This window comes from Pteronotus mesoamericanus, unplaced genomic scaffold (genome assembly GCF_021234165.1).
Source record: "Pteronotus mesoamericanus isolate MK-2021 breed Mesoamerican mustached bat unplaced genomic scaffold, CSHL_Meso_final contig_56, whole genome shotgun sequence".
Taxonomy (NCBI): Eukaryota; Metazoa; Chordata; class Mammalia; order Chiroptera; family Mormoopidae; genus Pteronotus; species Pteronotus mesoamericanus.
Window position 1 is genome coordinate 16407224 of NW_026555201.1, and position 27227 is coordinate 16434450.

At 34.9% G+C, this 27227-nt stretch overlaps 1 protein-coding gene across 7 annotated transcripts in view; it reads right to left on the reverse strand.

Moving 5' to 3' along the window:
• Positions 1 to 1195: 1195 nt before the first annotated feature.
• The window catches only part of OSBPL8 (oxysterol binding protein like 8), a 173714-nt gene continuing 147682 nt past the window's right edge, over positions 1196 to 27227 (reverse strand). For 6 of the 7 annotated variants that reach the window (XM_054580140.1, XM_054580134.1, XM_054580133.1 and 3 more), the window contains 5 exons: positions 26836 to 27021; positions 26433 to 26520; positions 9715 to 9820; positions 7711 to 7813; positions 1196 to 5464 (listed from right to left, as the gene is read on the reverse strand). In XM_054580140.1, coding sequence (XP_054436115.1) covers positions 5332 to 5464; positions 7711 to 7813; positions 9715 to 9820; positions 26433 to 26520; positions 26836 to 27021 — 616 coding nt within the window. In that variant the 3' untranslated portion in view covers positions 1196 to 5331. The remainder of the gene's footprint in view (positions 5465 to 7710; positions 7814 to 9714; positions 9821 to 26432; positions 26521 to 26835; positions 27022 to 27227) is intronic. The other variant, XM_054580135.1, reaches the window with a different exon arrangement.

Here is a 27227-nt window from a genome sequence, read left to right on the forward strand (position 1 = left end):
TAAAAAAAAAAACCAAAACACCCCAAGGTGAAATGGTCAGGAACAGGGGCTTAAGATTTAGACATGGATTTGCTCTACCATTTTCCTATCTGTGACCGTCAGCAAGTAAAACTTTTATCTCCTATTTTCTCACCTTAAAAAATAGGGGGAGATAATAGATATGAAAACAAAAATTCTGTTAAGGTTTTTGAGGAGAGTGACAATGTTTACAGAGGTTTGTTTTTTGTTTTTTTGTTTTTGCATGGTGCCCGGCATATACTAAGCACTCAACAGTCTAATATTTACAGTTTATCCAACTGTCACCAATGTATGGGCCCAGTATCTGTGGGATACTCTGAACGGTGCAGAAGAGTCGATTAGCATAAACGCACAACACAGGACACTCATTAAGAGTGTGGTCCATATTAATAAGAAAATTATCTTGTAGATTTTTCATTGAGGCTGAACAGTGAGGCTGTTTTCCTTATCCCTTATTCCTATGCTACATCTGTTAAGCCCTTCCCTCCCTTCCTCCCCCCCCCCCACGTGAATAAGATAGAAGCAACTGAATATTAGCCAGAAGCAATTGTACACCCTGAGGAAAGAGCGAGAGAGAGGAGAATGGAGGAAAAGCGGAGAGGAATTTAATTTCTTGGAACTCACCTGTGTTGACTCAGTATAAACATATACTGAGGTGTTTTGAGGGGGAAAAACCTTTTTCATAGGGGTTTTGTGTATATGCTTGTTTAATATTACGGTTTCTGCCCCCTCTGGTTCTTCCCATCACAAGGGGTTACATACTCAATATAGATTAAAGCAGAGGATTATTCTAAACATTTAAAAGTGGTGTGATCAGAGTTTCTTTAAGTGGACAGTGGAAAAAGAATGGAGACTGCAATCAGTCTTGGATTCAAACTTGGGCTCGCTGTCTTACTCTATGAAGCTTTTGGAATCATTTAACTTCTCTGAGCCTCAGATTCCTCGTCTATAAAGTTGGGCTAACTTCCACTTATCTTAAGGTTACTATTAGTACTCAAGAAGAATGAATAGAGTACCAAATAAAGCATACATTAGGGATTCTAACTGTTAAACCCCTTCTAAGCCCTTAACTGTCCTTCAGAACTGCATCCACCAAAAATTGTAGTTTAAAAATTAGTACTAAGTAATTTAGTCACCATACATTATATTCAAAGTCATTTGATCACAATTTGCTCTTTTTAAAAATTTTATTTAGAATGCCTACTTGTAGAAGTTAGCATAATTTTACAGATCATTAGAAAAATTCAACTTTTCATCTCTGCAAACATAATAATAGGTTAAGAATAATAGATTAGAAATGTAATACATTACAAAACAGTAGCCTATGACTATCTGTACATTTACGATGCACCTTAAAGGAAAAGAAATTGACAGTGTGCTGTACTTACACTGCAGGTAACATATTTTTATTCTATTATACAAAACTGGCCAGTGGTCATGTCTGACTTTATGAATGGTCATCAATCAGAATATTTCACTTAGGTGTGTATTTAGCATGCTAAAAAGTGAAAAAAATTTCAACTGACATTCTGTGGCTCATTAGTTCAAATGTTTTGTGGCATTTTTCTTTAAATAAATTTCAGTATTTAATACTAAAATAATTTTACATGATAAATGCAGAGAGAACATTTTCTAAATATTTTAGAAAGTAATTCACATTCATTTTGTCATGGATTTCTTGCAGGTCTTCTAACTATATTAATCATATTGAGGAAACACTGGTCCTATGAAATTTTAACAGTCCATCTTCAATTAAAAACTGTAACAAAACAAACAGTATATTAAGAGTAACAAAAAGTAAATTAAATACACTAAATTCACACTATAGGTAAACAAAATGAAACCAAATTACATAGTACTGGCAGATTACACATTTTTAAAGAATCTCTTTTTCTATGTAGTAAAATAATATAGAAGCTGAAAATGTAAAGTTAGTGATTTGTGTGTCTCCAGCCCCCATTGACTCAAATTGGAAAATTTGATATAAATGTTAATTTTAATATTTTAGTTCTGCATATTTAATATAATTCAAAATAATCAGCAGTCACGTATGGCTCATCAATAATGTCGTTATCACCTATCAAACAAAACAAAACAAAAAAACCCCAAAATATATTCATTGTTCACTAGAAATGCTAAACACTGGAAAAAATGGAAGTTTATACATTTGTTTTCTTAAATATTTGACTAAGATATTCTTCAAAAAGTTAAAACTGCCTTTCACAGAATTTTGTGTGTTTATGGCACAAGTTGACACCCAAAACAGTGTAAATTCCATCAAAAAGGCACTGTTTACAATACTCAGAATAATCTGACAAGTCTACTTTAATGATGTTTGATAATGAACAATATTTGAAATAGGTAAACAGACACCCCCTTATAAAAAGTACAGCATTACCACTGAAATATACTTAGCTGTATAAAAGGAAATAAGATGACAGAGAAATGACCCTTTATGACACTTAAGCCTATAAACACTTGAATCCTATTGTATAGTTCTGTAACACAAAATGAGTAAAAGTATTTCTTAAAGGCACAAAAGCGTGAATACTACTAAATGAGGGTTATATTTTACAAGGCCAACTTTTTCGATGGAATGGTGACAAAGATTACACTGTATCTTTATAAGTGATACAAAAAACTGCTGACATGAAATACAAGTAAAATATCTATTGCTGAAACTTACTTATTTCACATGCCCTATTTACTGTCTTTTCCTGGGCCAGCTACATCTCATTAAATGGTGAATGATTGAAGGCATAGTACCAAAATAGAAAAGCACATGCCAATAATTCTTACCTAAATTTTCATGTGAAAAAAAATTTTTTTTATTAAATGAAAAAGCAGTAAGGTCTTAAATCCTACAGTTCTCAGACAACTGAAACTATAAATCACATTCATTATGAATCCATTTGTGAAGGAAGATTAATTCCAGATAGAGAACACTCAAAGTCAATTACATATATGGCTAACTACAAAGTTAATGATGTGTTTTAAAGGATTCACATACTAAGCCTGGTATAAGCACTGATCTAAAACTAAGCCACCAATTCCTGAGTTTTGTGTTCAGTTTGCAGAAAGGAACTAACACAAATAAAAGCGTAAGAAAACAATTAGATTAGATACATCCTTTTAGTGTAACAGTCATAACCCCGCTCTTTCTTATGAAATGGTTTTTGACTCTGCGTAATAAGAATCCATAACATCTACCCTATAAGGGAAATTTTAAAAAATAAAGAAAATAACTACCTTTCTTGTCTTAGAAGATACCTATACAAATAAACACTATTTAGACCAAATGTAAATAACCCACAGGTGGATAAGACTAAATCCCCAAAAGGGAGTTATCAACAAAAATTTAAAATTTTCAGGGTTTAATGGTGAAATGACTTTGTGATCAGCCAATCAAGTTATATATAATATAAATTAATAGTAATTTAAACCATAAAAAAGATCAAATTGTACAATATTTACAAAATATATATCAGTGAATAGGCAGTTGAGCCTAACATTGGTAACAGAAAATGAGTACAAAAATCATATCGGCAAGTATGAAATACAAACCAAAAAACTCCACTTGTTCTAATGTAGTCATGTTATACCTATACTTATACTGGATATAGTTGCATCTTATTTAAGTTTTAATCAATTTAAAAAATGCTTCACATGTACATATGGAATACAGATTGTTTTATCAACAATATATGGGAAATTGCTCTCCATAAAACAAAAGAATAATTAAGACAGTTATATTGGTTAGGGAGAAAAAAACAGGCTTTTTATCATTTTCAATTTTCATAATTTAGCAACCATCCTTTGATTTTATATTTATCATGGCATTAAACAGCTGACTGTAATTTTACTAGTGTCTAACAGTCTCTTCTTAGTCCAAGACAAATGTAGACAGAGCAATTATTCTGACATAATTTTCATTAATAACCATTTCAAAATCGATCCTTTCCGGATTCTAAGATATATCTTAGAACAACATGTTCCTAAGCTTAACTTACATTTGCAAATATTGCTTTTGAGGACTGTATTTATGTAAAAACATAGAGTAAAAATAGTAAACTAAAAAAAATTTAGGAAAAAGTTTGCCTGTGCCTGACTAAAGGAATCTTTAAGAATTATGCTTTTGCAACAGAAGGAAGTTACCAAGACCAAGGAGGAGAATAAAAAAACTAAACTCCAGAACTTGATGATCTTCTTAGATGCTCAACTTACTGCACATTTTAAAGAAATCAATTTTATTATACACATAAATGCCACCACACAAAGTGTATTTTCTTATCACCTTTCTCTTATTTGGCTTTTGAAGTAAATGTTGGTTATAATTTCTTCTATTCTACTTATTCACGGAACACACTAAGGTCTAAATGAAAGCTAAAATGAGTTTTTCATAATGAAAAGACATGAACTGCATATGCCCTATAAACACTTCATATGTCCTAAAACATTTCTAAAATTTGGCCTGTGTTATTGGACCAAGTTAAAAAAAAAAATAAGAAAAAAGGACAGCAACCAATTTTGACCACAATTTTATCAGCAAGTGCTTAAGGTAGTATTCTATAGGTATAACAAAGATATAATCAACAGATCCAAGTACCTGCATACCATTTTTATGTTGATATACACATGTATACATTTGTACCTGTATCTATAAATATTAAATTTGAGGGCGTAAAAAAAATCTTGTATAAACTTTAAGAAAAGCAATTTGCCACCTTGTATCTCTCAATATATCAATTTTGACCACACTTTTTCCTTGGTGTTTCTAAGAAGACAACTGAGTTGGGTACACTGGAAATGATTTTTTTAAACAGTACTGTCTATTGAACTATTTATAATATGTCTATTATACCATCATTTCCCATTTTGTGATTCCTTATTGATAGAAGTTTGTACCTATTATGTAGAAAATAGGTTATCATACATATATTTATAATATTGATAGTATTTTTGTTATGAACATTAGTGCTGTATCTCAGAACATACTATAGAATACAAAGGCTACTTACTATTGGGTATACATAAGACACAATTGTGTATACATGTGGATTTATTACATTCACATGTAGACACATTCTCACAAAAGCTAGAAATGTTCTGGCACTTAACACATAGCTCACTTTAATAACCAAATAGAACAGTTCTTATTTCAGGTTAATGATAAAAGGTATGAAAAGTCAAAACCTCCACATTTATCTCTAAGGTTTTGTTTCAAAATGATGTTTTAATAAAGACCAAATCAACTTGAACATTGGTCCCAGGCTGAATCTGATCATTCCAGTCCATTGATTCAACTGTAAAGAACTACTTAAACATGAAGTTTATTATGATTTGAAGTAAAATCAGGAGAAAAATGATGAAGTAGTCTTTCTGTTGCAGAAAATAATCCGTTGCAGGTGCACTTGAAACAAAATGATTTCGAAGAGCCATAATATTTCTACAAAAATAAGCAACAATAAATTCTTAAATTATTTGTCAAAAATGTTAGCACAGAACTTGTAATTTGATATATGGCCACAGAGCACTTAATTACAGTAACAAAAGTAACTAGTTCAAACAGTTACTGCTACCTGAACCGGGGGTTGATTATGCAATATGAAGCTGTTATTAGGTCTTGTCTAAATCAATATTCCACATTGTATCAAATATATTAATGATGTGCATCACACATAATTATCAAAGTTCGATGATTTGAAATATATCACCTTCTTTATTATGATAGTAATTTTAAAACAAAAATTTTGCTTCTTAGCTGTTCCACTAAGATTTTTTATCTTTACTTAAGGGAGACAGAAGTGGAATTGGAGAAAAATTTTAAATTACCCAGGAAAAGATAATACAACAGATTTCATGACATTCCTACCTTAAAGAATGTCCCACAGGCATTTCATATGCAAATGCAAATAAAATGTCAATTTAGTTATGAGGAGAATTTAAATTTTCCTCATGCCATCCTAAATGTAGTGTCTTACCAGTACAGAGAAAGAAAAGGAGGTAAAACACTTACTACTAGGCACAATTTACAAGCATAATTAAATCAGAAAACTTGAGCACTTTATGTAAGGGCTAATGATATCAAGATGGAGGAGATAGGCTCCCTGCTCTAGAGGAGCTAACGGTCCAATGGCGGGTGGGGGGGGGGATGGGAAAAGACTAAACAGACACATATACAAAAATAACTGTAATGCAGTAAGTGCTCAAAAGGAATACGTATTTCTTTTGAGAGCTAAGCAAGCTTAGTGGAGGGATTAATAACCCTATAGAGCAAGGTTAGTGATTAGATATGTACAAAAAGGGGGCACTTGAGTTATATTCTGAAGGATAAACAAGGATTTTTTTGGGGGGGAGTGGGCAGGGTAGGAGGAAGGGCCATTTTAGAACTGAATTCAGTGTGTGCAAAGGTGGGAGAGCAGAGTAAATTCTGAAGATATGAGGAGTTTCATAAGACTTGAGCATGGGAGTTGTGTAAGGGAATGGCAGGAGATGAGGCTGTATGAAAAGGGAAAATATCTTTAAAAAGTCCTCCAGAACATCTAGCGCTGAGTACTGTATATACAAAAGCCAGCTGACTGGTTTTAAGGGATTAAACAACAACAACAAAACCCTCATAGAGAACAGCATGGTCATTACCAAAGGGAAGTGAGAGGGTAGGGGGAGGCAGGAGAGGGTACATGTAACCACCAAAATAGAAAAGCCCATGTCAATAATTCTTACCTATATTTTCATGTAAAAAAATAAAATTTTGAATAAATGAAAAAAAAAAGATATACGGTCTTAAATCCCATAGTTCTCAGACAACTGAGAACGAGAAATCCCGTTTTTAATGAATCCATGTGTGAAGGAAGGTTAATTCCAGAAAGAGACATGACTTGGGGTGGTGAGCACACAACACAACATACAAATGGATGATTATAGAGTTGTATAACTTAAGTCTATATAATTTTATTATCCAATGTAACACCAATAAATTCAATTAAAAAGAGAAAAATAAATAAATAAAATGGGTTACTATGGGTTTTATAGAAATTATCTGTAAAGCACTTGGAACAGTGCCTTGCACATTGTAAGCAACTCTATAAACATTTATTATTATGAAAAAAGTATTTTAACACCTGATATAGCAATGGGAGGCAATCAATCTGAAGTCATGCTAGCCTTAGCAGTGGAACAGAGTAAGCACCCTTCTCCCTCCAAGGAACCCTTGCAGGTGTTAAGGAACTTCAGTTGCTGGATCACAGGGTGGGTATGTGGGGAAAGGTCTGGGACTGTCAGTGGAGCACTTAAAGGTCTCAGGGTAGTGGTTGCTTACCCACTGTTATGAAAATATTCAATATTTCAACAGTTGGTGTATCGCAATTAAGTATCAGCCATGAACAAAGGGGACTGCAGAAGCCTTTGTTGATGAACTTTCTCAGAAACCACCCCATTTCCACATCCAGCCCAGATACAATACATTCCTAGTATGCTCCAATTCCACTCTTACAGATGAGAAAAAACAGCTTCCCCACACCCGAATATTTTAGTGCTAAAAGAATTTCATATATTTGTCAAGTGACAGAAGCCAGGGTTCTATTTTAGCGTAGTGATATTAAAAATGTCAGGTTTGCATATGATTCCCAATGTGACAGGATCCTTAACTATACCTCTGGACTCAAACAAATAGTCACTGTCAGTATATATTACCTTTTAATTTCTTCCTGTGTTTGTTTTATAGATTCGATGGAATTTTGAATGTCTCCCAGTTCTATCCCTTTCTTTCTTCTTGTGCTTGGTTTTACTGATTGAGCTAAAAGAACATTTAGAAAAACCTTGGTGAAAACGGTGAACATATTTAGTTATAAACAATCTACATTTCAGCTTAATGATTCTCATGTAATAAGAATTTTCCCAGGCATCATTTTTATGATTTAGAGATTAATATAATAATATAAATACTCTGAATTTTTGAAGTTTCAGTCATATTTTTCCAAAACGAGAACACTACAGATATATGTAAAGTAACCACGAATTAAATTTTAGGTGGCATCGGTTTTATTTTGTACCTAATTAAAACACACAAAAATAGCTCATTAAAATACATACATTACTTTGGGAAAGGTTGTACCCTCTTCTGTCTGTCGCCCATTTGCGTACATCTGGGGAAGTCAGTTTTTTGAGCCACCTTTTCAGTTTTATGTTCACTGTTAATGTTATCTTTATTCCCCTAGTCACCCAAACTTTAGGGTGTCCAACCCCAGGTCCGCATGCAAAGACTTTTTGCGTATCTGTGGTGGTGGATATCACAAAAATTATTCTCAGGACTTTTTTTTTTTTTTTTGCTCATCAGTTCTTGCTAGTGTTTGTGTATTTAACATGTGGCCCAAAACAACTCTTCTTCCAGTGTGGCCCAGAGATGCCAAAAGAGTGGACACCCCTATGCCTTTTCAATTGCTTTTGATACCTCTTCTACAAATTTTTATTGTGTTCCAGCAAACTGTATTGGTTTCCCCCCAACAATTCCCCTTACATATCTATTCCTTCCATTCTATTTTTGTTCAGGTAGCAACCTCTCTCCAGGTCTCAGTTTTCTCATTTGTAAAATAGGGCTACTAACATGCAAACATCATATGGTTGTAGTAAGGTGTGTTTAGCTTCCAGTTTGGCACATGTTAAGTACTCAATAAATGTCAGGTAATATAGTCGAGGGATAAGAGAAGAGAGTAAATAAAGAGCCAAAATATCTACCTATATAACATACACATTGCCTTACGGGATATGTGGCCTCAGGCAGGTTAACCTGTGTCTTAGTTTCCTTTTTATTAAAATGGGAACAACAGTGTAACAAATATTCCCTTGAAGCACATGGGTACTGTGTAACTCCTGTTTTTAAATCTTTATTCAGTTTATTCCTCTTTACTCCCGTACCTTACCCCCTACCGGCATTTCTTAAGCTTAGATTCTGTACTGTAATACATCACAAATTCATCAGAACATTACCTCAAACTTAATTCGGCTTTTCAACTCTTAGCTATTTTTCTTCTACTACGTTCCTGGCATTTATCATTTATTCACCTCTAGCATCATCTCTGTAAAAATGAGCTCCCCATCTTAGTGTGAGCTTAGGGACTATGCCTTTAAAGAAAACCTTCTTCTCATGGTGTTTCAGATATTACTTTAATCTTTTCTTGATTATATCTCAATATAGTTCAGCACAGTTTACACATTATCTGACTTGAACAAGAATGGCACATTAGTTAATTTCATTCCTAATTTTGACAGTTACATTTTAACTTGTTTGTGATTTCTGAATACTACAATAATTTATTCTGAGAATGAAAAACTTTTTTGAAATATGGAACTAAACTCAAAGCTCAAAAAACATTTCATGCGTTGAATCTAGAAAGCCATATCAACAATTTTTCAAAAACTAACAAAGCATAGGAGCCACACTACTGCATGCTTCTTGATGTGCATGTTTCCCCCTTTTTACATACCCCATGACTTTTCTTGGGCCTGTTTTTGCAATTGATCTGTAATCTAAAATAGGGATTTTTTTTTTTTTTTTTTTGGAAAACCATTCCTGCCTCCACCAAAACTTTTACATACCTTAATATAAAAAACCATTTTTTCATCTATCAAACATAACATAATAGTATCCTTTAAAAAATTAGACTCCTTTAATGAGTAATCTGCCATAAATATTTTTACCTTCACTTCCAGATGAGTCCTGAATATCAGGTTCTGGGGATGAATACCCTTTTGCCACTTTCTTCTGTTGCCTGGTCGGCTTATGTTTCATTTTTGGGACACTAACCTGAAAAAAAAAAATCATGCTATTAGGTGGAACTAGGCCTATGTAATTAAAGACCAATGTAGAACTGTCAAAACTATCTGTTGAAAGGCACAATACACAGACATAAAAACAAAGATGAAATAGTCTAATTTAACAAATAAGATAATAATACACATGTCATCAAATTATTTTAATTTTAATAGAAAATATTAATTTGGCACAAACATCAAGAAGTATAAATATAAAAAACATGCAATCTTCAAATGAAGTTCCCCTCCCACTCCTGACCGCCATTCAGCAAGTCACCCCACCTCCCACTAAAGAGATACTCACTGCTGGTTGTCTGTATATCCTCCAGGAGCCATTTTAATGCAAACACGAATATAAATATAGATCCCCCCTTTTGTACCAGTTAATACCTCTAGTTGAATGTTAAATGATAGTGTTCTTTTTAATCATACCTTATTCCCAACATTATAAACACTTTCGTTGTATGATGTTGGGTTTCCAATAAAATTATCTACTTTTAATAATATCTGGATAATGTAGAAAGCATCTTATAATAAATGATACTATTATTTTGCAGAGCATGATTTAAACTTACTAAAAGCATTTGAATACATGAACAAAAGCATACCAAACCATCAACTAGGACTAAATTTTCCTTAGAATAAACTTTAGACTTTATCTTATTAATAAACTTGCAATTTTGGAAATAAATCTTATATTTAAAAACCCAAATACAAGAGAACTAGAATCAAAAGGACAAGATAACTTACATGCTTAGAAAAACCGGAAACCAGTGGTCATATACTTTTAATTCTGTTCTTACCTACTTACTGTTCTTCACAGTAACTACCTCTAATTACCCATTCTTTGAAATAATGTTTTAAAATATTTTTCATGTGCTTAAAATCAAAATAAAATTTCTACAATTTTTTTATGGAAAAGAAATGGTAAGGAGGCAGGTTGTGTATTCTGACTACACTGTGTGCTCCTTCAAGTGATGAAGACTTAAAATTTTATAACATTAAGAACCTAAATCCACATTCTTAAAATAGTTTCATAGTGGAGACTGACTGTGATCATAAACTCTACTCTCATGGTGAAATACAGATGCCCTATGTGTCTCCATAATATCAGTGTTCTTAAAGGAACAAAAGTATTTTTTGAATTTCTAAATTGTGACGTGTGTATATGTATACACATATATGTCTTGCCATTTTAATCACTTTTAAGTCTACAATTCAGTGGTATTAAGTTCATTCACCATCTCTCCTTCTCTCAGTCCCTAGTAACCTCCAATTTTTCTATGAATTAGCCTATCTTATATTTTATACTCTATGTAGGGTCATACACTATTTTTTCCTTTAGTGTTTTGCTTATTTCATTTAGCATAATATTTTCAAAGTTTATCTATGTTGTATCATGTAGCAGAACTTCATTCTTTTCAGGGCTGAATTATAGTGTGATTATATACCACATTTTGTTTATCCATCTGTTGATGCACACTTGAATTGTTTTTACATTTTGGCAATTGTGAATAATGCTGCAATGAACATGGGTATACAATTATCAGACTTTTTGTTTTAAATTTTATTTTTGTAGTGGAATTGCTGAGTCATTTGTCAAATCTATATTTAGCTTTTGAGGAACCACCAAATCATTTTTCAGAGGGGTGGCACCATTTTATATTCCTGCCAGCAGTATACCGGGGTTCTAATTTCTCCACGTCCTTACCAACACTTACTTTTCATTTCTTACATTATTACCATTCTAGTGGTATGAAATAGTACCTGACCTCATTGGGGTTTTGATTTATTTTCCCTCATGACTAAGAATGAGCATTATTTTATGGGCTGTTGACTATCTGTGTATCTTCTTTGAAGAAATGTCTATTCAAGACTTTTGCTCATTTTTAAATTGCATTGTCTTTTGTTGCTAAGTAGTTCTCTATCTCCTGGATATTAAACTCTTATCAGATAAATGATTTGCAAATATTTTCCCTCATTCTGTAGGTTGTCTTTCACTTTGATAATGTCCTTTGAGGCACAAAAATATTAGGTCTTCATGAAGTCTTATTTATCTATTTTGTTGTTCCATGTGGTTTTATGTTCCATATGGTTCCATATGTAAGACTCCATTGCCAAATACAAGATTGTGAAGATTTGCCTTGTTTTCTTCTAAGAGTTTTATGACTTTAACTCTTATTTTAGGTTATAGATCCATTTCGAGTTCAATTTTGTATATGGCACGAGGTCCAACTTCATCCTTTTGCATGTGGTAATCCCAATGTCCCAAAACCATTTGTAGAAGAGAGAATTCATTTCCCATTGAGCAGACCTGGCAACTCTGTCAGAAATCAACTGATCATAGATATGAATTGACATCTAGACTCTCAGATCTAGTTCACTGGTCTACATGTCTGTCTGTAGGTCATTAACACACTGTTTTGATCACTGAAGCTTTATAGGAAGTTGTGAAACTAGAAAGTGTGAGTCTTCCAACTTTGTCCTTCTCCTTCGAATGTTTTGGCTATGAGGGCCCCTTGTAATTCTATATGAATTTGAGGACTGACTTTTCCATTTTGGCAAAAAGAAAGCTGTTGTAATTTTTTTTCACTTTTCTTTTTTTAAAATTGATTTTTAAAAATATTTATTCTATTACAAATGACTCAATTTTTCCCCTTTTGCCCTCCTCCACCCATCCCACCCCGCTCCTCTCTCCCACAGTCAATTCCCACTCTGTTGTCCATGTCCATGAGTCATTCACACATGTTCTTTGCCTAGTCCTTTCCCCTTTTTTCCACCATTGTCCTCCTTCTCCATCCCCTCTGGTCACTTTCAGTCTTTTCCATGTTTCCATGCCTGTGGTTTATTTTGTTGAATAGATTCCACTTATAGGTGAGATCATATGGTATTTGTCTTTCATCAACTGGCTTATTTAATTTAGCATAATATTCTCCAGTTCCATCCATGTTGTCACTAAAGGTAGGAGTGCCTTCTCTTTTTTTGTTTAAATGCAGATGGATTTTATTTATTTTTTAAATGTCAAAATCCATTATAAAATATTTAAAAATTTAAATCCATTATAAAAATTCAGTAATTAAAACATGACACCAGCACAGAAATAATCAAGTAGATCAATGACATAAAATGGGCATTCTAGAAACAAATGTATATACCTAATGATGTAATATATGATTAAATTGATATTTCAAATCAGCAGGGAAAATAAGGCTTATTCAACAAATAAGGTGCATAGACCACTATTCCTTGAAAGAAAACAAATACAGAGTCCTATTTCACACATTTCACAAAAAATATTCAGGGGAGTTAAAAATCAATATGTAAAATCTAAGGAGTTTTAGGAGAAAATATAAAATAATATTTTTCTTACTTTTAAGTAAAATATTCAAACCCAGAAGCTATAAAGTAAAATATCAACAATATGACTATATAAAACATTTAGGACTATATAGTAATATACATATAAAAAAATGTTAAAGGACAAAGAATAGAATAGGAAAGTATTTGCAACACATCTAAAAAGGGTTAATAATTGTTTTTTTAGGAAAAAATTCTACATTTAATCAAAAAATGGATAAATAACAAAAAGTCATTTAAAGCTTTTTAAAAATAGAAATAGGCAAGAAATGTACAAAAACAAGTTTAGTTTCAATAAATAATTAAAAGAGCACATCATTGTCACAATCAGATTACTAAGTATTAAATATCTTGGTAATATCAAGTATTGGTGACCGTGAAAGGAACTGGGTATTTGTACTCTTTTTTTTCATCTTCTTAAAGCAGTCCCTTTAGCATATGTTGCAATGCTGGTTTGGTGAAGCTGTATTCGTTAGCCCTCTTTTGTCTGGGAACCTCCTTATTTTGCCTTCCATTTTAATTGAGAGCTTTGCTGGGTAGAGCAGTCTTGGTTGCAGGCCTTTGCTTTTCATTACTTGGAATGTTTCTTGCCACTTCCTTCTGGCTAGTAGTGTTTCTGTTGAAAAGTCAGCTGCTAGCTGTACTGGGGCTGCCTTTATATGTTACTACCTCTTTCTCCCTCTCTTCCTTTAGGATTCTGTTTGTCTTTGACATTTGCCATTTTAATTATGATGTGTCTTGGAGTGGGTCTCATTGGGTTCCTCTTGAATGGGACCCTCTGAGCTTCCTGGACTTGTGGGACTTTTTCTGTCCTCCAATTAGGGAAGTTTTCCATCATTCCTTTTTCAAAGAGGTTCTCCATCCCTTCCTCCTCCTCTTCTCCTTCAGGTATCCCTATCATATGGATAACATTACATTTCAGGTTGTCCTGCATTTCCCTCAATGCCTTTTCATTCTTTGTGAGTCTTTTTTAATTTTCTGGTTCTTTCTGGGAGCTTTTTTCTACCTGGTCATCCAGCTCGCTGATTCAATCCTCTGCTTTATCTAGCCTGCTTTTGATTCCTTTTACTGTGTTCTTCAATTTAGAATTGTATTCTTAATTTCCTCTTGTGTCTTACTGATAGTTTCTACGTCCTTTTTCATGCTGATATGGTCTGCTATAAGTTCCTCATAGTTTCCCTGTAGTTTTTTGTAATTCTCTCTGAGCTCATTGAGCTTTCATATAACCATTGTTTGGAACTCAATATAGTTTACTTGCCTCTATTTCATTTAGTTCTCTTTGTGGGGATTCCTCCTTTCCCTTCGACTCGGAGGTTGGGGGGTGTTTCTCCATTTCCATTATTTGTGAGACTATTCTTTTTGGTTTCTGCTTCTTAAATTGATCTGTCTTGATTTCCTAACTTTGTGGTGTGAACTTTCATGGTAGGAGACCAGTGTTTTTTCTTTCTGGATCTGCCTCTGAAGATGTCAGATGCTGACACTGTCTAATCTTAGGCAGTCTGTTCGAGACTCCCAGGAATCTACTGTCTGTCGCTGTCTCCTTCAGCTGTTAATCTAGTCACTCTGCACTCAGCAGGCCAGCTTAGACAGCTATATAAAGCTAGTATATAAATATAAATATATAAATATATAAATATATATATATATATATATATATATTTAGGGTGTTGGTTTTTTTAAATGCTTTTTCTATGTCAAGTGAAATGAGCATGTGATATGTTCCCTCATTCTATTAACGTGATATACTGATTTTCTTATATTAAACCATCTTTGCATTCCTCAAATAAATCCCCTAGGTCAAGGTATATGATCTTTTTATTATGTTACTGGATTTGGTTTGATAGTACTTTTTGGAGGATTTTTAAATTTATATTGTAAGTTATATTGGTCATCTGTAATTTTCTTTTTTTCTGATATCTCTATGTGGCCTTGGTATTAGGGTAATGCTGGGCTCATAAAATGAGTTAGGAAGTTTCTCTTCTATTTTTTTGGAAGAATTTGAGAAAGATTGGTGTGTGTTTTTCTTTAAATGCTTATAGATTCCATCAGTGAAGCCATCTGGGTCTGGGCTTTACTTTGTTTGGAGATTTTTGGGTTTTTTTTTTTTCTTAAAGATTTTATTTATTTATTTTTAGAGAGAGGGAGAGAAGCATTGATGTGCAAGAGGAACACTGATCAGTTGCCTCTTGCGTGCCAACTTGGGATGCAGGCTGCAGCCCACATGCCCTGATGGGGAGCTGAACTGGCAACCTTTTGGTTTGTGGGACAATGTCAAATCCACTGAGTTACATTAGTCAGGGCTGTTTATAGAGGTTTCTTGATTACTGATTCCATTTCTTAACTTGTTATAGGTCTGTTGAAAATTTCTACTTCCTTCTGAGCCAGTTTATGTAACTCAGGTGTTTTTATGAATTAGTCCTTTTCATCTCAGTTAATTTGTTGGTATAAAATTGTTATTATTCTCTTATAATCCTTTTTATTTCTGTAAGGTCAGTTATAATGGCCCCACTTTCACTTCTGATTTTAGTTATTTGTGTCTTCATTCTTTTTTTTTTATTCTAGCTAAAGATTTGTCAATTTTGTTGACCTTTTCAAAGAAATAACTTTTAGCTTCATTGATTCTCCTTTGTTTTTCTATGCTCTAGTTTGTTTCTCTTTGTTCTAAATTTCATTCTGTTAGCTTTGGGTGTAGTCTTCTCTCTCTTTTTTTTTTTTAGTTTCCCATTATTACATTAAGTTATGAACTTGAGTTCTTTTTTTTTTTGTTGAGTGTACGCATTCATAGCTATTTATTTCCCTTTGAGAAATGCCTTTGCTGCATCTTATAAGTTTTGGTACGTTATGTTTTTATTTTCATTCATTTAAGTGTTTTCTAATTTCACTTCTGATTTCTAATTTGATTAATTGGCTAAGATGTGCTAATTTCCAAATATCTGTAAATTTCTCTGTTTTCCTTCTGTTATGATTTCTAGCTTCATTTCATTGTGGCTGAAAATACTTTGGATGTTTCAATCTTTTGAAAATGTATTGAGACATAATATAGTTTAACATATGGTCTATACTGAAGAATGTTTCATGTGCACTTGACAAGAATGTATACTCTGATGTTGCTGAATAGACTATCCTACATAGGTCCAGTAGGCCTAGTTGATTTATTGTATGGGTCAAGCCTTCTATTTTCTTATTGATCTTCTATCTAGATGTTCTATTTATTAATGACAGTATTATACTGAATGATGAACCCTCTGTTATGGAATGGTCTATTTCTCCCTTTATTCTGTCAACATTTGAATCATGTATTTGGGGGCTTCACTAATTTACACATATGTACTTGTCATATATTGACAAACTAACTCTTTTGTCTATATATAACATCCTTCTTTGTCTCTTGTAACAGTTTTTGACTTAAAGTCCATTTTGTCTACATTAGTACAGACATCCCAGCTTGTCTTTGGTTACTATTTGCATGGAATAATTTTCTATGTCATTTCATTTTACTCTATTTATGTCTTTCAGCCAACAATGATTCTCTTGTAGACAGCATATAGTTGGATATTTATATTAACCCATTTTTTCCAGTATGTTTTTTGAGTGGAGAATTGAACATACTTACATTTAATGAAATTACTGATTAGAAAAGACTGACTTCTGCCATTTTACTGTTTTCTGTACGTCTTATACCTTTTCTGTTCCTCATTTCCTCCATTACTACCTTCTTTTGTGTTTAGAAGACTGTTTTGTAGAGAATCATTTTGATTCCCTTCTCATTTCCTTTTGTATATGTTTTAGATATTTTCTTCTGATCACATGGAGATGACATATACATCTAAATTTATAACAATCTAGCTTGAATTAATACCAACTTAATTTCAATAGCACATAAAAACTCAGCACCTATACAGTTCATCTTCCATCCCTTTATTTTGTCACAAATTATATCTTTATACACTGTATGCCTAATAACAGATCTGTAATTATTTTTCATTCATCTCTTTTAAATACTGTAGGAAATAAAAAGTAGAGTAATAAATTAAAACTACAATAACATTAGCTTTTATATTTGTCCGTCTATTTATCATTACTGAAAATCTTTATTTTTCATATGGCTTTCAGTGTCATTTCAATATGAAGGATTTCCTTTAACACTTCTTATATTGGGTTGACCAAAAAGTCCATTTAGTTTTTTCCATAAAATAAAAGACACATTTTTCATTTCCACCAATAACTTTATTGATTTGGGTATTTTGAGTAGGTCAGCTATCTCCTGCATGGTATATTGTTGATTGTTCTCAGTGTCTCAATTTGATCGCTATCAATTTCAACCAGTCTACCTGACTGTGAAGCATCATCCAGTGAAAAATCTCCAATACAAAACTTCACAAATTGCTTTTGACACATTCAGCCATAGCACCTTCTCCATATACTGCTCAAATCTTTTTTATGCATTTCAGTTGCATTTTTACATTGCTTGGAATAATAAAGCATAATATGTTGCAAATGCTGCTAATTTTCTTCCATCGTCAGTATTAAAATGGTGACACAAAAATTCACCAGTTTTGGTAAGTTTTTTTTTTAATTCACACTGCTATGAAAGGGGTCACAAAAAGTCTAACAAAACTGTTTCAAATGAAGTTCAAGACAACTAAGCACTATTAGAGCCATTATACAGAAAAAAATGAACTTTTGGCCAACCCAATATAACAGGTCTAGAGACACTGAACTCTCTCAGCTTTTGTTTATCTGGAAATATCTCAATTTCTCCCCCATTTCTGAAGGACAGTTTTGCCAGGTATAGAATTCTTGGGTAAGATTTTTCTTCCAAAATTTTAAATATGCCACTTCATGCCTTCTGTCCTCCATGGTTTCTGATGAGAAATTGCCTATTACTCCTGTTGAGGATCCTTCATATCTGACAAGTTGCTTCTCTCTTGATCCTTCAAGAGTCTCTTTGGCTTTTGACAGTTTGTTTATTTTACCTTGGTGTAGGTCTCTTTGAAATTATCCTACTTGGAATTTGTTACACTCCATGGATTTGTAGATTCATATCTTTTATTAAATTTGGGGATTTGAAGGACTTATTTCTTCATATATTCCTTTGCTTCTTTCTCTTTTATCTATTTGTGACTCCCTTAGTGCATATGATGGTGCCTTAGGCTCTGTTCACTTTTTCTCACATTTCTCTTTTTCTTCTTCAGATTAGATAATTTCAGTTCTATTTCTAAATTCACTGAATCTGCTGTTAAATATCTCCAGTAAATTTCTCATTTCTATTATTGTATTTTTAAGCTTTATAATTTTTTTGGTTCCTTTGTACAATTTCTCTTTATAGATATTCTGATTTTTTGAAATATTTTTTTCTTGATTTCCTTTAGTTCTTTGTCCCTATTTCCTTTAATTCTTTGAGGGTATTATTGACAGTTGTTTTAAAGTCTTTTTCTAGGGGGATCCAAGATGGCGGCAGAGTAGTGAGAAGCTCCATTCATCTGCTCTCTTGAAGTCAGAAGAGGAGCAGAGAATGAGTGATAGCATCTGGGAGTGAGGACACAGTGGAGAGTGCGTAGGAGTACTCAGGAACCGCCCGCCTGAGGGGTGCCCGGTGCCTCCAGCAAGGGCTTTTAGGCAGACTGGGAGCAGATGACCTGAGCTTTCTGGGCAGACTACCACCGTTGCCCAGCCCAATACTGCTGGCTGCACAGAGTAGGGGCGGCTGTAGATTGGCTCAGGACCCGTGAGTTACCAGGTGGCAAGAGAAGGCCTGGTAGGTGTGCGCTCCAGAAACAACATGGTGAGAACAGGCAGGCCGGAGGCTGAAGACCTCTGAAGGGAGCAGGGACAGCACACCATCACTGCCTTGTGTTATAGCAGAGCTGAGGAGATCTTCCAAACACCATCCAGGAAAGATTCAGAGAAAAACTTAATCTAAAATTGGCAGAGGCCCTGTAAGGAGGTAGCCAGCCCTGACCATGTGAGACTGTTTGGTTTTTGGGGAGAGCGAGCGTGGGGAGAAGAGGACCCCCAGGGACCCATGCTACACCATGGGGGGCATAGAGAAACTCTTTTAAAAAGGGAGCTGAGACATACCCAAGGTTTGACAGGCACCTGGGCACACAGGCCTGTGTGCGCAGGTGGGACCTGGCAGCTTTGCTAAACAAACTCAGAGGCAGAGACACCACTGAACGGGAGGACCAGATTCAACACCGCTTGCAAGCAGAGGGCAGAGCAGAGTGGAGAATTCGGGCTCAAACACCTGTGAGAGAACGGCAGGCTTGGATCTGGGAGGCAGGAGCTGAATGCCTGAGATTTGCTCCAGTCAGCCAGAGCTTTCCACAGACAGGGGACCCCAACACCCATCTGCAGAATTACAGGCTGGGCAGAGCGGGGAGGTCAGGTCCAGGAGTTTCCTGCTGATGTGTATGTCCCATAATACCTCCTTCATCCTCCTTCGTATATTTGTTTTAAATTCTATTCTCTCTTGCTCCTTATTTCTATACCATACTATTACTACTGCTCCCCGCTCCAGCCTCCCAAAACCATTTGTGATTGTCATTAGTCATCTCACATTCCTTCTTCCATTCTTAAAATACCCTTATTCTCTCTCCATCTTTATCAATCTTTGCTCACACGCAGTGGTTAAGATAGCTGTTATTACAGTTCTTCAATCTTTGTTCTAGATAGTGACTTTCTTGGTATTTCAAATCTGAAGTTTCACTGTCCCCCTCTGCTATTCCATTTTGCATTCCTCCTGTCCTTCCCTTTTTTCATTTTAAATGATAATTTTTCCTTGTCTTAGCCGAGTTTTCGTCCCACACTCAGTATTCCTTCTCCCTCTATGCTCTCAAAATAACTTCTCTTTCCTCTAGACATCTCTTAGGATCTTTCTTTCCTTGTGCCCTCCTATTCCTATTCCACCTGTATAAATCTTAGCTCATTGGTTGTTGTTATCTCTGTAGTGGAGGTTTTTCTCCAATTAGTGCCATATTATTTTATACATATTTTTTTTATTTTTGTTGTCTGTTTTTTCTCTCATTAGATATGTATAAATATATATGTTTTCTTTAAATTTCAATTTTAACCTAATACTGCACACTTCTCCTCTCTTACTCCATTCAACCTTCACCCCTCCCTTTTTTAGTTATGAAGTCTATTTTCTTTCCCACTGGGCTTTGTCTCTATTCTCTATTCTTATTATTTGCCCCTTCCTCTACCCTCACAAAATCTCTTTTCTCTTAGTCATCTCATATTCGTTTTTCCTTTCTTATAACAGTCTTAATCTCTTCACACCTTCATTAATATTGGTGCATTGGCTGTTGTTAGTGTAATTGTGGGTGGGGGATATCTTTGCAGGTGTGGGTCTGTTTCCTGGGCTGTTTGATTTTTGTCCTGGCAGCATCTGTACAACAGGATACAAGATGTGGAGGGAGGAGTGACTCTCAGTCAGTCAGCGAGAAGGAAGAACCCACCAAAGAACAACCAAAATCCAATTACAACCACATAAAAGACATAAAGGGCAGCATGAGACTATCAGGCGCAAATGATCAAGGAGATCATACCACTGAGTCCCACAGGTCTCCTACCACAGAAGATCACACCACAAAGAAGGGGAGTCAAAGCAGATACATCTAACAAGCAGGAAAAAACAAGAAGAGTTATCTAAAATGGGGAGACAAGGAAACAACACTCAATCAAAAGGAAATGAGGAATCCCCAGAAAGACTGCTAAACGAAACTGAGGCAACCAAACTATCAGACATCGAGTTCAAAATAGTGGTTGTAAGGATGCTCAAGGAGCTCAGTAAGAACTTCAAAGAACTCCAGGGAAGCTCCAAGGAACTTACTGTAAACCACGTCAGCATGAAAAGGACATAGAAACTATCAATAGGAAGCAGGAGGAAATGAAAAATACAACATCTGAAATGAAGAACACAGTAGAAGGAATTAAAAGCAGGTTAGATGAAGCAGAGGATTGAATCAGCAAGCTGGAGGATAAGGTAGAAAAAATTTCCCAGGCAGAGCAAAAAAATGAAAAAAGAGTAAAAAACAATGAGGAGGGAGGAGCTTCAGGACAACATGAAACGCAATCATATCCACTTAATAGGGATACCAGAAGGAGAAGAGGAAGGGATGGAAAACCTGTTTGACAGAGTAATGATAGAAAATTTCACTAATTTGAGGAGAGGAAAAAGTCATGCAAGTCCAGTAAGTACAGACGGTCCCAATCAAGAGGAACCCAAAGAGGCCCACTCTAAGATGCATCAAAATTAAAATGACAAAATTCAAAGACAAAGAGAGAATCTTAAAGACAGTAAGGGAGAAACAGATAGTAACATACAAGGGAACTCCAACAAGACTAGCAGCTGACTTCTCAACAGAAACACTACAAGCCTGAAGGGAATGGCAAGAAATATTCCAAGTCATGAAAAGCAAAGGCCTGCAAACAAGATTACTAACCCAGCAAGGCTCTTGTTTAAAATGAAAGGTGAAATAAGGAGTTTCCCAGACAAAAGAAGGCTAAAAGAATACAATTCTGCCAAACCAGCATTGCAAGACATGCCAAAGGGACTGCTTTGAGAAGAAGAAATAGTGAGAAAGAGAAGAACACACATACAAAGGGGGAAAACAGCAATGAATATCTACCTATCAATAGCAACCTTAAATATAAATGATTAATAGTTCTAATCAAAAGACATAGGGATAAGAAAACATGACCTGCACATATGCTGCCTACAAGAGACCCACCCCAGAGCAAAAGACCAAATTCATGGAGATTGAATAACATGTTATTAAACAACGAATGGGTTAACAATGAGATCAAGGAAGAAACAAAAAAGTTTCTGGAAACAAAAGAAAATGAACACACAACAGTGCAAAACTATGGGACACAGCAAAGGTAGTCCTGAGAGGAAAATTCATAGCAATACAGACCTACCTAAAAAAGATAGGAAAAATTCAAATAAACAACCTATCCCTACAACCACAAAGTAGTTTAGAGGAACAACTAAAAGTCCAGAGCGAGTAGAAGGAAGGAAATAATCAAGGTCAGAACAGAATTCAGTGACATAGAGACTAAAAGAACAATTCAAAGGATCTCTAAGTTCAGGAACTGGTTATTTACAAAGATAAACAATATCGACAAGCTTTTAACTAGACTCATCAAGGAAAGAAAAAAGAGGACCCAAATAAATAAAATCAGAAACAAAAGAGGATGAACTATAACCAATACCACAGAAATACAAAGGATTGTAAAAAAAATACTATGAACAACTACATGCCAAGAAATCTGAAAACTGGGGCAATATAGACAAGTTTCTAGAAATATATAATCTTCCAAAACTGAATCAGGCAGAAGCAGAAAGCCTGAATAGGCTGATAACAGCTAGCGATATTGAAGCAGTAATCAAAAAGCTCCCCGCACACAAAAGCCCTGGACAGACAGCTTAGCAGGAGAATTTTACAAAACAGTTAGGAAAGAGCTAGCCTCTGTCCTTCTCAGACTATTCCCAAAAAATTCAGAAGAGAGAAGACTCCTAAATTCTTCTTAGGATGCCAGCATCAGGCTAATTCCAAAACCAGATAAAGACACAAGAAAGAAAGAAAACTACAGGCCAATATTGCTGATGAACATGGACAATAAACTCCTCAACAAAATAATGGCAAACCGCATCCAGCAATACATTAAAAAGATCATACACCACGATCAAGTAGGATTCATCCCAGGGTCCAAGTATGGTACAATGTTCACAAGTCAATAAACGTAATACATCACATAAACAAAAATCACATTATCACATCAATAGATGCTGAAAAAGCATCTGTTAAAGCACTGCAGCCATTTATGATAAAAAAACTCAGCAAAGTGGGACTAGAGGGAGCATACCTCAACGTAATAAAGGTCATATACAAGAAACCTACAGCCAACATCATACTCAACAGGCAAAAACTAAAAGCTTTCCCACTAAGATCAGGCAAAAGACAAGAGTGACCTCTGTTTACTCCTTCTATTCAACATAGTATTGGAAGTCCTAGCCACAGCGATCAGACAAGAGAAAGAAATAAAAGGCATACAAATTTGAAAGGAGGAAATAAAACTGTCATTGTTTGCAGACGACATGGTAGTGTACATAAGAAACCCTATACACTCCACCAAAAAACTACTCGACCTAATAAGTGAATTTGTCCAAAGAGTGGGATACAAAGTCAATATTCAGAAATCAAAGGCATTTTTGTACATCAACAATGAAATATCAGAAACAGAAATTAGGGGAAAAAAATCCCATTTACTATAGCAACAAGAAATATTAAGTACCTGTAAATCTAACCAAGGAGGTAAAAGACCTATACTCGGAAAACTACAGAGCACTGAAGAAAGAAATTAAGGAAGACACAGATAAATGGAAGTGCATACTGTGTCCATGGATTGGAAGAATTAACATCATTAAAATGTCCATACTACCCAAAACAATTTATAGATTCATGCAATCTCTATTAAAATACCAATGACATATTTCATAGATAGAGGACAAATATTTCAAAAATTTATATGGAACCATAAATGACCCTAATAGCCTCAACAATTTTGAGAAAGAACAACAAAGTAGTGGGGGATCACAATACCTGATATCAAACTATACTACAAGGCAACTATAACCAAAACAGCCTGGTTTTGGCCTAAGAACAGACACATAGATCAATGGAACAGAATAGAGAGAACCCAGAAATAAACCCAAGTCTCAATGATCACTTAATTTTCAACAAAGGGGGCAGATGTATGAAATGGAGTAAAAATAGCCTCTTCAGTAAATGGTGTTGGCAGATCTGGACAGGTACATGCACAAAAATGAAATCAGACTACCAACTTACACCATAGACAAAAATAAATTCAAGATGGATAAAAGACTTAACTATAAGTTGTGACACCATAAAATTCCTAGAGGAGAACATAAGCAGAAAAATCTCATATATTCTACACAGCAATATTTTCACTGATATGTCCTGTAGAGCAAGGGACATAAAGGAAAGAATAAACAAATGGGACTACGTCAAATTACAAAGCTTCTGCATGGTTAAAGAAAATATCAGCAAAATAAAAAGGGAACCAACCATATGCGAAAACATAGTTGTCAATGATACCTCGGACAAGGGTTTGATCTCCAACATGTATAAAGAACTCACACAACTCCACACCATGTAGACAAACAACCCAATTAAAAAATGGGCGAAGGACCTGAGCAGACATTTCTCCAAGGGAAACATACACAGGGCCCAGAGACATATGAAAGGATGCTCAACATCACTAGTCACCAGAGATGCAAATTAAAACAATGAGAGACCACTTCACACTGGTCAGAATGGCTATAAACAAATCTACACACAACAACTGCTGGTGAGGTTGTGGAGAAAAGGGAACCCTAGTACACTGTTGGTGGGAATGCAGACTGGTGCAGCCACTGTGGAATTTCTTAAAAAACCAAAAATGGCAATGCTTTCTGATGCAGAGATTCCACTGCTGGGATTATACCCTAAGAACCCTGAAACACCAATTCAAAAGAACCTTTGCATCCCTATGTTCATAACAGTGTTATTTACAATAACCAAGTGCTGGAAACAGCCTAATCGTCCATCAGTAAATGAGAGCATCAAAAAAATTTACATTTACACAATGGAGTACTACGCAGCAGAAAGAAAGGAGGAACTCCTACCCTTCGTGACAGCATGGGGGGAACTGGAGAGGGTTATGCTCAGTGAAATAAGCCAGGCGGTGAAAGACAATACTATATAATCTCACCTATAAGTGGAACCTAATCAACAAAACAAACAAATGAACTAAAAAGAACCAGAGACATGGAAATAAAGAACAAACTGACAGGGACCAGAGGGGAACAGGGAGGGGGATGACAGGGGAAAGAAGGGGAGATGTACAAAGGACCCATGGACAAGGACAATGGGAGGGAACTGTCTTTGGGAGCGGGGGGTGGGACAGGACAGGGGAGAAGGACGGGGGAAAAATGGGGACAATTGTAACTGAACAACAATATAAAAAAAATAAAAAGTCTTTTTCTGGTAACTTTGATGCTTGGACAGGATGGTTTCTGTCAATTAGTTGTTTCTTTTAATGTCATACTTTCCTGTTTCTTTGTATGCTTTGCAATTCTTTGTTGAAATTTGGACGTTTATTTATTAGAATATGGTAACTCTGGAAATAAAACTCTCCAGATCCCCCAGCATTTGCTGTTTTCTGGACTGTCAAATTTGTTCAGTGAATTTTCCCAATTAGTTTTGAAAAAAACTGTATTCTTTGTTGTGCATGGTCCCTGAAGTCTCTGTTCTTTAGCTGTGTTAAGCTAGTATTTTGATAGATTTCCTTTAACGTTAAGAGCTAAACAAATAAAAACAGATACAAAAACAAACAAAAAATACTCTCCTGTTCTTAGCAGACTGACTCTATGGAGCAGCACTCAAAGGCTAATTAATACCTGGGCTTGTAGTGAGACCATGTCTGAGGTTAAAGCTTAGTGTTTTTTCAGGTCTTTTTCTGAACATAAATATCCTGCTTTGGACATTTGCACGGCTTTATAAATTTCCCCAAACTCATGGGGCTTTTCAGTGCTCTAGTTTGCCAAAGAATCTTTCCCCAGTTTTTGTTCCTGGGTCTTACACGAGTTAGTGTATGTTTCAGTGGTAATCTTTGCCCTGGGTTTCTGCGGTTTTGTTTTGTTTGGCTACAGTACTTCCACTCATTGCCTATGGCCTACCTGGCTGAGCGCTGAGTTAGATGAAACAGAGATGTGGGCCCTACATAAATCTTTCAGGTAGCCCCCAGACAGGTTATAATAAATGCAGAAAACAATTTGTAAGATCTGCTCTCCTCCTTCTAGAACCAAGACTCACACTGAGAATGTAGGAACCCTTCAGTGCTACTGCATCAGGAAGGGAAAGGGGTCGGGGCAAGTAAAAATGCCATAAAGCTTTCCTATGGCTTTGAGGTCACCTCTTTCTTGATTCAGTGTCACTTAATTACTGCAAACCTCTAAATGTTTTCCAGGGTTCTGGGAAATTTGATTCTGACAGTTTCTGCTTGCTTTTCTTTGTTTCTTTGGGGGAATAAGAGCTTAGAACTGCTTACTCTGCCATTTGCTGACCCCAAATTTTAAATTTTGAAACCAAATTTTAAGTGCTGATGGCCAAAGATTCTAGTAAGGATTTAAAACATTTATATTCCTAGCAGATTTAGATACTTTTTGTATTACATACCATTGGAGTACGATGTTTCACTTTGGTCTGGATAACACCATCTTTTTCAAACTGTATCATATCATTAAGGGGGTCCCATGGTCGAGTACTACATAAGTTAAAAAAAAATACCATTTGATTAATGACTAAACAAAACACTCAAAAACTTTTTTAAAGGTTCGATTAGATTTTCTTTAGTAATTGTAAACAGAGCTGTAAGATTAAGATTTGTCGTATATAATCTTCTGATCCTCAGCTTATTTTATAGGCTAATTACTATCATGGAGTCAAATTTATAATAAATGGAACATCAAGTTTAAATCTCACATTAATTTTTACATATATATGTATTGTCTAATAAAAAACTAATGAACAATAAACACTTCAGAAATAAAGGCAACAAACTATGCTGATAATTACTTACTCTGCAAACTTGTAATGCCATTCTCCCGTGAGTGGATCAAGTTCAAATAACTTGCAAGTCCACTCTTCATTTTTTGTTTTCCGATCTCTGGCAGATTGCCTTTGAGCTTCCTCTAAAATATACTTCTCTTGAGTAGCTTCTGTTTGGTCTTTCGCATTTATGGCTCGAGTTACTCGCTGCCAGAGTCTAATATGTGTACAAAAATAGTATAAAAAAGCGATAGAAAATCAAATCTACATTAAATAGTGAACTCTCCTTGAGAGAAAATGATATCCATGTGGGTTTTTGTCTTTGACAAAACATAAATGAATGCAGCTATAAAATGTGGTCCTTGAGTAGAGTGACAGAGTGGAGACTAATTCTTTTCATGGCAAGAGAAATTTATTACATGG